The sequence below is a fragment of the Aethalodelphis obliquidens genome, unplaced genomic scaffold, assembly GCF_003676395.1.
Source record: "Aethalodelphis obliquidens isolate GAN/ISIS:26980383/991018 unplaced genomic scaffold, ASM367639v1 scaffold78, whole genome shotgun sequence".
In the NCBI taxonomy this organism is placed as follows: domain Eukaryota; kingdom Metazoa; phylum Chordata; class Mammalia; order Artiodactyla; family Delphinidae; genus Aethalodelphis; species Aethalodelphis obliquidens.
The window spans coordinates 5,419,534-5,431,393 of NW_020838022.1; the positions used below are offsets into that span (position 1 = coordinate 5,419,534).

The following is an 11,860-nucleotide window of genomic DNA, read 5'->3' on the forward strand; positions in this document are numbered from 1 at the left end:
ATAGTCATCCATAATGACTTACCCTGTTGTTTGAATTCAACCCCAGTGCTCTCCCATCTGATTCATTAGCAAATCCTGTCCATGCTACCTGCCATATACACCTAGCAATTGTTCCTTCCTCCCCAGATCCACTGCTGAACCCTAATTCAAGGCACTGTCTTCTCTCTCCTGGTCTGTTCACACAGCCCCAGTGGTGTCCCTGCTTCCACACTTACCCCTGCAATCTTTTTTTTTTTTGCGGTACGCGGGCCTCTCACTCTTGTGCCCTCTCCCGTTGCGGAGCACAGGCTCCGGACACGCAGGCTCAGCGGCCATGGCTCAGCAGCCTAAGCCGCTCCGCAGCAAGTGGGATCTTCCCGGACCGGGGCACAAACCCGTGTCTCCTGCATCGGCAGGCGGACTCTCAAGCACTGCGCCACCAGGGAAGGCCCCTGCAATCTTTTAATGGGTTCGAATGTTCTGCCTACCTTGGCTCCCTCATTTTATGCCCCTTAAATTCCGGTCGCCCTGGATCCCTTTCTGTCCCTTGATACATGCAACCTCTTTCCCTCCACTTTGCGCTTGTTTCTCTGAAAAGCTTCGGATCTCCCACCCCCACCCCAGCTTTCCCGAGGCGGATTTCTTTTCTTCCTTCAGAGCTGATCTCCAAAGCCACCTCTTCAGATACACCTTCCCTGAGGGCTAAATCGAATTTGGTCTCCCAAATGTTGTCCATCAAAGCCCTGAGTTTACTTCTTCCCTGGCACTAATCACAAGATGCAATTGTTTTATTTGTTAATTGTATTTAAATGTTCTCCTTAGTTTGTAAAGAAATTAGAAAATAAAAAATTTTTGTAATCCCCTCCACGAGTAGGATTGGCAGATAAAAAACACAGTTACGGGCTCCCCTGGTGGCGCAGGGTTGAGAGTCCGCCTGCCGATGCAGGAAACACGGGTTCGTGCCCCGGTCCGGGAAGATCCCACATGCCGCGGAGCGGCTGGGCCCTTGAGCCATGGCCGCTGAGCATGTGCTCCGCAACGGGAGAGGCCATAACAGTGAGAGGCCCGCGTACCGGAAAACAAACAAACAAACACAGTTACATTTGAATTTCAGATAAACAGTGAATAAGTTTACTTTATATGATATTGAGATCTACTTATATTGAAAAAAAAGTATTTGTTATCTGGAATTCAAACTTGACTGGGCATCCTGTATTTCATTTGCTAAATCTGGCAGCCTTACCAATGAGGCGCGTTGCCCTTGTCTCGCTTTGCTGGGTTGTACCCTCACGGCCAAGCCCAGAGCCTGCCCGCCATTTAGTAGATGCTCAGTAATTGTTCTATGTAAACGGATAATCTGTCTCTTTAGTACAGTTCTTTTCCCCCACCTCACACTTATTTATCAGAATTTTCCCCATTCACTAAAAATTCTTGTTAAAGATATTTGGGGAAAATGTATTTTTAATACAATAATTCTAAGCTTCTTTGTTTTTCATTTCTGCAAAACTGGCATAATTCTATCCTCATCAACGTTGTTTTGAGAATTAGAGTTAATGGGTGTAAAGTTTAGCACCATGCCTGGCCCACCAGAACACGCAAAAAATTTCAGTTCTTTTTTACATGAAGCCCGTTGAACCATTTTAGCGGAAAGCAAAAACGCGGGTTTGGGGAGCACCGGTGGGGGTTGGGAAAACGGTTAGAAATCGGGGCCAGCTGGAGAGCTGAGGGCCCAGGAAAAGGGGAGGAGCGAAGAGTGAATAACAGCGGAGGCAGCTAATGGGGAAGCTGGGAACCGCTCCCCACCCGTTCGCATTTTAAATTCTAAGCTCCGCCTGCATCCGGGTCCTTGAGCCTCGTTCCCGGGCAGTATAAAGTTTGCTGTCTCCTTTGTTCGCCCTCGTTGCGCAGTAGTGCGAGTGGCTTCTCGCTTCCTTTCTCGGGATCGACCACCCTCCCGCGTGCTGAGCTGCTAGGAAGCCGCGATCGGCGAGCTCGTAGGAGCTTGAAACAGTTGCCACCCCTCCGGTACGTGAGTCCTCTCCTTTACAGTCTGTTTTTCGTTCACTCTTGCCACGTTAGAACTTGGGATTACCTCCTTGGAGATGGGGGTGGCGGGCGCCATTTTAAGAACCCAGAGGTGCCGACCTATTTAGGGAAACCTGGGAGTGTCGAAGGAGAGCAGACGCTGGGGTGCCACTTCGTAGTGTACCTCTGCAGAAAGTTTGGCTGTCGCCTCTGGGGGCGGGAGGTGGCGGAGGTCGGGGCCTGAGCGGGACGAGGAGGGACCGCGCCTCCGTGGTCGCTACCTGCATTGGGATGGCGGTGGCGCTCCGGGCGGGCGCTTGCACTTTTGCGCGGGGTCCTTGTTCATTGGCAGCCTTGGAGCGGAAGCCATTTGAGTTTTCTCAGCCTCCGCTGGTGGGAAAAGTTACTCCCCTGACCGGCGGCGGTTGTTCTGGGCTGAATCCAAGTGTCGCCATTTTGTGTTTTCCACGCGGTTTTTAATGACGGGTTTTAATTGGGTTCCGCTGCAGTCATGGAGTGCTTAGTGTTACAGTGCGCGCTTCCACGTTCCGTTACTTTGTATCCGATGATATTGACACTTTTTAAAAAAGTAAACAACGTAGCGAGCAGGGCAGGGGCTGGTGAAGAAGGGGTCATAACTTGATTAAAACTTTAAATTGGTCCTTAGATTTACTAGGGAATCCCAATGAAAGGCAAAGTTCTCGGGAGAGGGCTTGGTCTTACGGACCTACGTTTGGCCTGTGACCTTGACTGAGTCAGTTTAAAAAAATCATTAGGGTAATTGGGATGTGATCATTGAATTTTTAAAAGGCAACAAATCTAGTGTTAAAGCTAAAATTCACTTTTTGAAATGTTGTAGTTACTTGGTTAAGACTGCCAAAGTGGATTAAGGATAAAGGCATTAGTTAAGTAGGCTTTTGTTTTTTGGCCGTGCCGCGCAACTTGTGGGATTTTAGTTCCCTGACGAGGGATCGAACCTGGGCCCTCGGCAGTGAGAGCGTAGAGTCCTAACCACTGGACGTCAGGAAATTCCCTTAAGTTGGCTTTTTTAACCATTTTAATGTAAACAGTTATCACTGAACTAGTTAAATTGGTTTCCTGGTAAGGCTTAGAAAAAATTGTTTTCTGTGTATTATGCTATTAAGGAATGATTTTAGTAAACAAGAAAAATGAGCCCCGGTACACATGTTGAGTAAACTTTTCCAGGGAGGGTTAACACTTTTTTTCCAACAGACTTTCACCAGAGGGAAAAAATGGTTGAAGCAGATCGCCCAGGAAAGCTCTTCATCGGTGGCCTCAATACAGAAACAAATGAGAAAGCTCTTGAAGCAGTATTTGGCAAATATGGACGAATAGTGGAAGGTGAGTTTTCTGAAAGTATATGCAGGGTTATTGTAATTTTAAAAAAAGGTAAGCTGTGATGAATTTGATTGCATTGATCATATGAAATGATAATGTGCTTTGTCCTCTAAGAAGTTCTGAGCTTTCTTTTTACAGATTTACTTTTGTTTTTCCGTTTGAAATAGAGTAACACTCCTTTTCCCCCTGAAAACTACTTTAGTTCTCTTGATGAAAGATCGTGAAACCAACAAATCTAGAGGATTTGCTTTTGTCACCTTCGAAAGCCCAGCAGATGCTAAGGATGCAGCGAGAGACATGAATGGAAAGGTGAGACTGCACAATACCATGTTTCCTAGTACGTAAAATAGCACAATGTTACTCAAGTCTGGTCTAGGGCAGCTCTTGAATTTTACTGAGTGTATACTTTTCCAGGACCCTCTTATCCTAGCCCTTTGTAATTTTAGAACGAAATTTTGTAAAGTGTATTCTTGACAAGAATCTTTCAGTTTTAGAATATTCGGTATTATACTTCATCTGGGATCCTTGGCTTTTGTTTTTGGTTATTTGTCTTAATAAGTTGGTCATTGTCTGGCATTGTTTTTAAACTTTACCGACCTAGCAGTACAGTGGATCCACCTTAGGTTTTAGTTCAAATAAGCAGTTATCTTAAAAGACTAGGTATTTAAGTGCTAAACAGAAAGGTACAGCATTTTGAAGGACATACTAGTGTCGCAGTGCATAGTGGATCTGCAAGTTCTTTTTTTAAGTTTACATAATTAACCACTGATATTATTTAGTCCTTAGATGGAAAAGCCATCAAGGTAGAACAAGCCACTAAACCATCATTTGAAAGTGGTAGACGTGGACCACCTCCACCTCCAAGAAGCAGAGGCCCTCCAAGAGGCCTTAGAGGCGGAAGAGGAGGAAGTGGAGGAACCAGGGGACCTCCCTCACGTGGAGGGCACATGGGTAATGACTTAGGTTTACTTTAGGCTTGGTGTATAAGTTAGGAACTGTAAACACACCATTGTGTGCTTTGGTTAATAAGTATTTTAAAGGCCCTAGCTTTTGAAATTGAGAACACTTGTTCATCTACCAAAGTGATTGACTTAAGGAAAACATAGAAGCTATCCTAAGTTAAATTACAGTGTCTTGAAATAATTAACAATTAGCTATTCCTTATCCAGGTGAATTCATTCTGTAGGAAAAAACACTTGCAGAAAAATTTTGATAGGTATTAGGTGTTGGTCATATGAAAATGAAACAGTGTATATATTTTTTTGAAGTAACTTGAAAAGAACCCTCAGGAGAACCCTTCGTGTCTACTTTGCTAATCTATGCAGACTTAAATAGATGACTACCGTATAGGGAACTATATACACTTTGTATAGTTCCTTGTATGTAGTTTTCTGTGTATACTCTATATACACTGTACAGTTCTCATGCTCAGTCACATAAGAGTGAGAACTCAAGATTCCCCGACTAAACAGAAATGGTCATACTCTTGATTAAGCAAAGAAAACTATAGATTTTTCTTAGTACTTATATTAACATGATTTTCTTTTTGTTGTTGTTGTTCTAATGTAGACGACGGTGGTTATTCCATGAATTTTAACATGAGTTCTTCCAGGGGACCACTTCCAGTAAAAAGAGGACCACCACCACGAAGTGGGGGTCCTCCTCCTAAAAGATCTGCCCCTTCAGGACCAGTTCGCAGCAGCAGTGGAATGGGAGGAAGAGGTAAATGGTCCATTTATGACAGTCTGTCCTACCACCATAACACAAGGAAGGATTGAGAGGCGAATCCTAAAAATGATGCTTAAAACTGTACCTAGATCATTGAAAAGATTGGTATACGTAAGAAATTTTAAAGAGGATTTCCTCATTTGCATCCATATTGTCATATTTGGTTGAATCACTACTTTTCATTGCCTGAATATAAATTCACGTTTTGACTTTTCACTGGGTATGTTTTTAAAATGGACATTTTTCCTTAAGCTCCTGTATCACGTGGAAGAGATAGTTATGGAGGTCCACCTCGAAGGGAACCCCTGCCCTCTCGTAGAGATGTTTATTTGTCCCCAAGAGATGATGGATATTCTACTAAAGACAGGTAACAGAAAAGCATAGTAGTTTTTGTCTCTAATATTAATACTTAAGGTTGAAGGGGAGAGCTCATCAAAAATATGAACCAAGTTACTTTTGTTTCTTTAGCTATTCAAGCAGAGATTACCCAAGTTCTCGTGATACAAGAGATTATGCACCACCACCAAGAGATTATACTTACCGTGATTATGGTCATTCCAGTTCACGTGATGACTATCCATCCAGAGGCTATAGGTAAGTGACTTTGCTGTTGCTGTCATGGCTTGATGTAAAAGAAATTTTTTTGCTGTAAAAATTGATGTTCTGGGGCTTGTAATACGTTTTTTTTCTTTAATTTAGTGATAGAGATGGCTATGGTCGTGATCGTGACTATTCAGATCATCCAAGTGGAGGTTCCTACAGAGATTCATATGAGAGTTATGGTAAGATTTTGGTTGAGGGTCTTTGAATATCACCAGCCTGAGTTTTTAGGTTCATGAGCCAGTTTATTAGGCTGTTGTGGTGCTTGCTTTTAAAGGGATGTTTGCTTGCTTTTAAGGGGGTAACTTAATCAGCTGGGCTTTTCCTAGTCTTGTGAGGGGCTTTTGTTTTTTCTAAGTTTTTTTTTGAGGCTGTTGGCTTGCTTTGGAGGGGATTTTGCTTGCTTAAATTGGCAGCCTTATGTGTTTTCCCCCAACAGTGAAAATACAATTAAAAATTTTATTAACAAGATCAAATGTTTACCATTGCAATATGAAGGAAAGTCTACAGTTCAAAATTGCAACTTATCACTGGAAAGTGGCTGAGTGTCTACTATAAAATAACAAGCTGTCTGGAATATCCTCTTGAAATACACCGTCTTCAGTCTTTTCAAACAAACATTAAAACCCATCCATTTCCGTATCTCAGCAGATGAGCAAATCCCTGTTAATGGCCAGCAATGGCAGAGTTTAAAACCTCCCAGTTGAGAAAGTAAACGTTTAATACAAGAATTCTGTAAATTCAGATTTAAATGTTGTATATATACAATTTATAGTGTTGCCATATTACCTGACCATTGACCCTGCAGGTAACTCACGTAGTGCTCCACCTACACGAGGGCCCCCGCCATCTTATGGTGGAAGCAGTCGCTATGATGATTACAGCAGCTCACGTGACGGATATGGTGGAAGTCGAGACAGTTACTCAAGCAGCCGAAGTGATCTCTACTCAAGTGGTCGTGATCGGGTTGGCAGACAAGAAAGAGGGCTTCCCCCTTCTATGGAAAGGGGGTACCCTCCTCCACGAGATTCCTACAGCAGTTCAAGCCGCGGAGCACCAAGAGGTGGTGGCCGTGGAGGAAGCCGATCTGATAGAGGGGGAGGCAGAAGCAGATATTAAAAACAAACAAAACTTTGGACCAAAATCCCTGTTCAAAGAAACAAACAAAAGTGGAACCTATTCTATCATAACTACCCAAGGACTACTAAAAGGAAAGATTGTGTTACCTTTTTTAAATTTCCTGTTAAGTTCCCCTTCCATAATTTTTATGTTCTTGTGAGGAAAAAGAGTAAAACATGTTTAATCTTTGATTTTATGAAATTGCTTTCAACGAGCAAATGTTAAGTGTGTTAAGACTTGACATGTGTACTAGTATTGTAATTTTCCAAGTAAAAGTGTCCCTAAAGGCCACTTTCTATGAATTTTTCCCCAGTAAATGATGAGGCAAGCAATTCTAAGATCTTTCACAAAATATCTATTCATCTAAAATGGAGAGATGACTCCTCCTGCCTATACAAACAAGCTAGCTATTAGAGGGTGGTTCGGGGTATGCTACTCTTAGGATTTCAGAGTGTCTTCAAACTGAAATCTCAATGTTCTCAGTATGAAAAACCTGAGATCAGATGCTTATATTGTAAGGAAAATGCTATTCGCCCAGTAAACCCAAAAAAGCAAATGGATAGTGCTGGCCATATTTTGCTTTTCTGACATTTCCTTGGGAATCTACAAGAACCTCCCCTTTCCCCCTCCCCAATAAGACCATTTAAGTGTGTGTTAAGCAACTACAGAATACTAAATAAAAAGTTTGGCCAAAACCAACCATGAAGCTGCAAACGATGCTTGCTCTTACTGTTTCAAATTTTTGCAACTCTGTAGTGTCTCACTTTTAAGGAACAGCTTGATTGCAAAGGAGAAAATAGATAAGCAATGAAGTTATCTCCAACTTCTCAAAGGCTTATGACTTCTAAAAAGTGAATCTATCAGCATTCCACATCAGATTTAAAGCATCAAATGCCTGTGAAACAGCAAAGATGGTAAGCAAAGCAAACTAGTTTTTCCGTCTAAGTCGAAATTGAACACTTACCTTCCTCATAGTACAGTGAAACATACTGTACCTCATGGCAATGGAAATGCTTTCTAGATTAAAAAAAAAACTTTTGGAAAACAAAGTGTTCGATAGCATATTAGAAGTCCTCCAAATTCAACACTTGGATTTTTTTTAAAAGCATGTATGACACTTAAAGGCCTTAATACAGCTGTTGTTTACCAATAGCGATCTGGGGCTTGGGAGGGGGTATTTTTTTAAATCTGTTTTTGATGAAGACCTTTAAACATGCTTCATGTTTTAACATTTTTCAAATTATTCTTTTAGTCAATGTAGGAAATGGCTTAAGTTTGGGGTCCCCCTCTCTTTACCCCTGTAAGCCATTGCAAACCTGACATTTAGTTGGATGCCTGACTTGTTTTTAGTTCTGTGAAACTACACTGTATGGAGAAAATCTATTGCAAGTGGTCTTTAAAAAGCAAAACCTGAGGCAGCATGACCCAGGTCCAGCCATGAAGTTGAAAAAGATGCTCTTGAATATAGTAAACTTGAAGACCTCCAACTAAAAATCCTTACACTGCACTTATTCCTTCAAATAAGTTTTGTCCGTTCAACTTATGGATTTAACATGGCAGTGCACCATTGGAACAGAATGGGGATCCATAAGCCATGCAACTTAACCATTTAAGCCATTCCAGTCCATCCCAAGCCAGTGAAGCTTCCACCACTTAAGAGAAATAGTAGAACATGAAATACGTTAAGCTGCAAGTCTGAACTTGCCTTTTCTTTCTGGAAAAGGGGGCAGTTATAGGCAAGTTTTGAAGAATTTCCTTAAGAGGGATAACTAGTTACCTATTTAATTTTTACAGGTTGAGAATTTTGGTCATGGTCATGATGGTCATGGAGTGCTGATTGATTCACAATAGATAAAGCTGGCAGCAAGAGAAATGCAATGCTAAGGTAAGTTCTGAAAGCAGTGACCTTTGTAGGTTTAAATACTACAGCTTTGCCGTGTTGCATATGTTGATATTGGCAAGTTACTTGTAATGGGATAATCTAATGCTTGGATTACAAGGATAAAAAGTGCTCTAATGTGTAACACCTGGCACATTATTCGTTCAAATGTGGGGTGACGTTATCTTAAACAGGCATATTTCCATGAGTGGCTCAGTCATGCAATGCTTTTAGTAGCTCTATTGAATGCATACATTTTGCTAATACTGTTTTCAGAAGCAGTTGTTGGCTGGAGCTTTACAGTTAGTGTTTTGTCGTGTAAGCAGACTTAACTTGTATGGGGTTCAAATTTTATCCTGTGCGTTTTTTGAATGACACCCTTTTCATCAGTTCCTGATTGTTTGATTGGCCACAGTACAGACTGGCTGAAGGGTGAACAGATGCAGCTGCCACCGAGTCCCTAGTTTGAGTAACGATTTTATTAGTAAAATGATGACATAGTTATTGTCTTCATTACCGAAGTGATGCTTACAGGAATTATAGGTTTTTATGGTTGCTTTTTTGAGCTTGTAATTTAAAGCAAATGTTATACATGTTGCCAGTTAAAGCAACAAAGTAATGTATTTAAAGAATAGGTAAGGGGGGCCAGTAATTTCCAGTATAAAACAGTAAATACTTTGTGATGTGATAACATGCTTTTCATTTTACAGAGTTGTTGAAGCAGAAGAATGCTGATTGTCCTTAAGGCACAACAGTTGCATAAGCAGTACTCATCAGAATTGGTTTGGTGCAGACAAGATTTTTGCCTTCCAGGGTTCCTGTGGATCTAAGGAAGGCATCAACGTTGGTTAGCACTTGTAACTAGGGAGTGGCAGTTACTTAAAATAAGTAATTGACCAGATGGAGAAAGGGGAGCAATTAAAGAAATTGGTAAGTGGAGGTAGTCAGGAAGTTTTCATGGTTCTTTATGTAGATCTTACAGCTTTGACTTTCATTTCCTTTAGCCAAAGTCATAGGGACAACTGCAATTTAGAACTTCCTAATTACCACTGATTGTCAGAAAGTCGGATTAGAAAAATGAAAGGCATAAGAGGTGACTTTATCCAGTAAAGTGTCTGATTTTCAGCAGGTAAAATATTTCTTGGTGTTAGTTTATCCAGGAGTGAGATTTAGTCTTAAAACTAAAGGGAAGACTAATATCTGGAAACTAAAGTAACTGGAAACATAAAATGCTCAAAAGCACACTTCTTAAAAACTGGAAACAAAATTGGGCCATTTGGCTTTTGCTATTTTTTTTAAGTTATTTTGTAAGCCTACTTTACCCCTCACCCCACTTCATATCTTAGAAACAAATCAAGATACAGTACAGCTTTGTCATTTATTGCATTGGAGACTAGAGCCAATAGTGTAAAAGCTAATGTTCTCAAAGGAAACAGATTTGAGTTGTTGGATTAGGAGAAACCAACTCACCTTCTGAATTTTTGCCTAGTAAATATCAGTACTATCATGTTTAACATTTGCAATCATGGAAAATAATCAAGAAATTTAACCCTCATTTTGATGGGCTCTTCTAATCACAGACCATCAGGGTATTGATCAAATTTAAAAAACCACTGCACTTACATAGCTGTCTTCCTCAGTCATTCTGTAATCTAAGTACTTGGGTTTATGCTTCCGTGGACCTTTTGGCTCTTGAGATTTTATTTAGGTTATCTTGAAGATAAGTGTAGAACATAGAGATTAATCATAGTAAACATGAATACTAAATTGAAGAACGCTTAATGACCAGACAGCTGTTTGGCAAATAGTTTGTTGACCCGGCAGATTTAATTCTGCTCCTGTTGGAAAAAGAATCTGTCTTGATTCTTCTGGCTTTATACTGGTTGTAAAAGAAACAGAATAACATGTTTTTCTTGTTTAACTGGTAGTTGAATATAGAACTTAGGTATAATGGTTTTTCTCTTTTTGGAATGTTTTGTATTTGAACCTTAATAAAACTTAACATGCATTTTTCTTGTGGCCCTGGGTTCTTTTTTATAATAAGGGATTCATTTGGCTTTTAAAGAATGATCTCCACATGTTCCCCTCCCCCAAACCCTAGTTCTCAGGCACTGTTAGCCCTTGCAGTTAGTTGCCAGGGAACATAGTCACTGAGGGTATCCTGTGGCTAGGCTTCCTTCATTAGGAGAGGGAGTTTCAGGTAGGTATCACAGTAATTTGGATGATTTCATTTAATCCTTACCCTGAAATTGGAGCAATAACACCAAAGAACTAGAAGCTAAAGTACAGAAGATGTACTGTAGTGCTTTTGATATTTCCTGCTGGCTCCTGGGAAGGAGGCAGGTTGGTTAATTTGATTTGGCAGTCCCACTTCAGACCAACTCTTTAATGGGGATGCCATTAAACCAGCACATGATTAGTGTACTTCTTCATTGGTAAGTTTCTTTACTGTTCTATGTACATCTGACTCATGTTCATTTGCACTTGATAAAACTAATTTAGTGACAATTGTCCTTTATTTAAGGGAGAACAGTCGATGGGTCGGGAGTGCAGTGGCTCACAAGCAGCAAAGCACTGTTCCCAGGGCATTTGGGGCAAGACTTTTACAGAGTAGGCATCATTGGCTGTGGGGTCCTGTTTTCTAGGGGAAGGTGAGCTAGCTAAAGTTGGAGGATTGTGATGGGTGTATGTTAAAGGTCACCTTGATGGGGTGTTTTCCTGTAAATGTGTGCTGACTTAGGTTTACCTTTGTGAGGTGGGCCAGACCACTGCTGGCAGCCTTCATTTTGTGGGTCCTGATATATGTATTAACTTTTATAAGCATGTAAAACAGGATATTGTGGTTGGGCTATATAGCCAGTTGAAGGAACTCATCACATGGAAAAGCAGTGTTAGCTGAGCATTAGGGTTGCAGAAAAAGCTTCAGTACTGTCATTCTGTAAATAACCTCAGCTCTATACCAGTTGTTCCAGAAAAACTTAAAATCCATCACATCAATTTTTGTTCAGTTGCACATGTCAATAACCTGAAAACAGGCATTCACAACAATAACAAGCTCAATGTTCATAAATTCTGAAATTTCAACCAGAAGCATACCACGAGATTTGGTAAAAGCTCACATACTATCAAAGTGGAGAACGTTGCTGTCACCCCAGCAAGTTACCTTGTGGC

At 41.0% G+C, this 11,860-nt stretch overlaps 1 protein-coding gene and 1 non-coding gene across 2 annotated transcripts; both read left to right on the plus strand.

Moving 5' to 3' along the window:
- Window positions 1-1,859: 1,859 nt before the first annotated feature.
- Window positions 1,860-10,697, plus strand: RBMX (RNA binding motif protein X-linked). Its single transcript, XM_027092492.1, has 11 exons — window positions 1,860-2,004; window positions 3,238-3,366; window positions 3,566-3,672; window positions 4,143-4,314; window positions 4,933-5,085; window positions 5,344-5,458; window positions 5,560-5,685; window positions 5,791-5,873; window positions 6,500-7,724; window positions 8,605-8,695; window positions 9,400-10,697. Exons 2-9 carry the CDS (start codon window positions 3,258-3,260, stop codon window positions 6,808-6,810), a joined length of 1,176 nt encoding a protein of 391 aa, XP_026948293.1. The 5' UTR covers window positions 1,860-2,004; window positions 3,238-3,257; the 3' UTR covers window positions 6,811-7,724; window positions 8,605-8,695; window positions 9,400-10,697.
- LOC113612553 (small nucleolar RNA SNORD61) lies at window positions 3,419-3,490 on the plus strand. The gene has a single exon (XR_003429875.1). It is a non-coding gene; the product is annotated as a small nucleolar RNA SNORD61 (small nucleolar RNA).
- Window positions 10,698-11,860: the final 1,163 nt, after the last annotated feature.

Excerpts from the sequence above, each read along its gene's own strand:
- RBMX (XM_027092492.1), top strand. The coding sequence starts at position 3,258 with ATGGTTGAAGCAGATCGCCCAGGAAAGCTCTTCATCGGTGGCCTCAAT. Across the intron at positions 5,086-5,343 it reads CAGTGGAATGGGAGGAAGAG|CTCCTGTATCACGTGGAAGA; the intron begins GTAAATGGTCCA and ends TTTTTCCTTAAG. Across the intron at positions 5,686-5,790 it reads TATCCATCCAGAGGCTATAG|TGATAGAGATGGCTATGGTC; the intron begins GTAAGTGACTTT and ends TCTTTAATTTAG.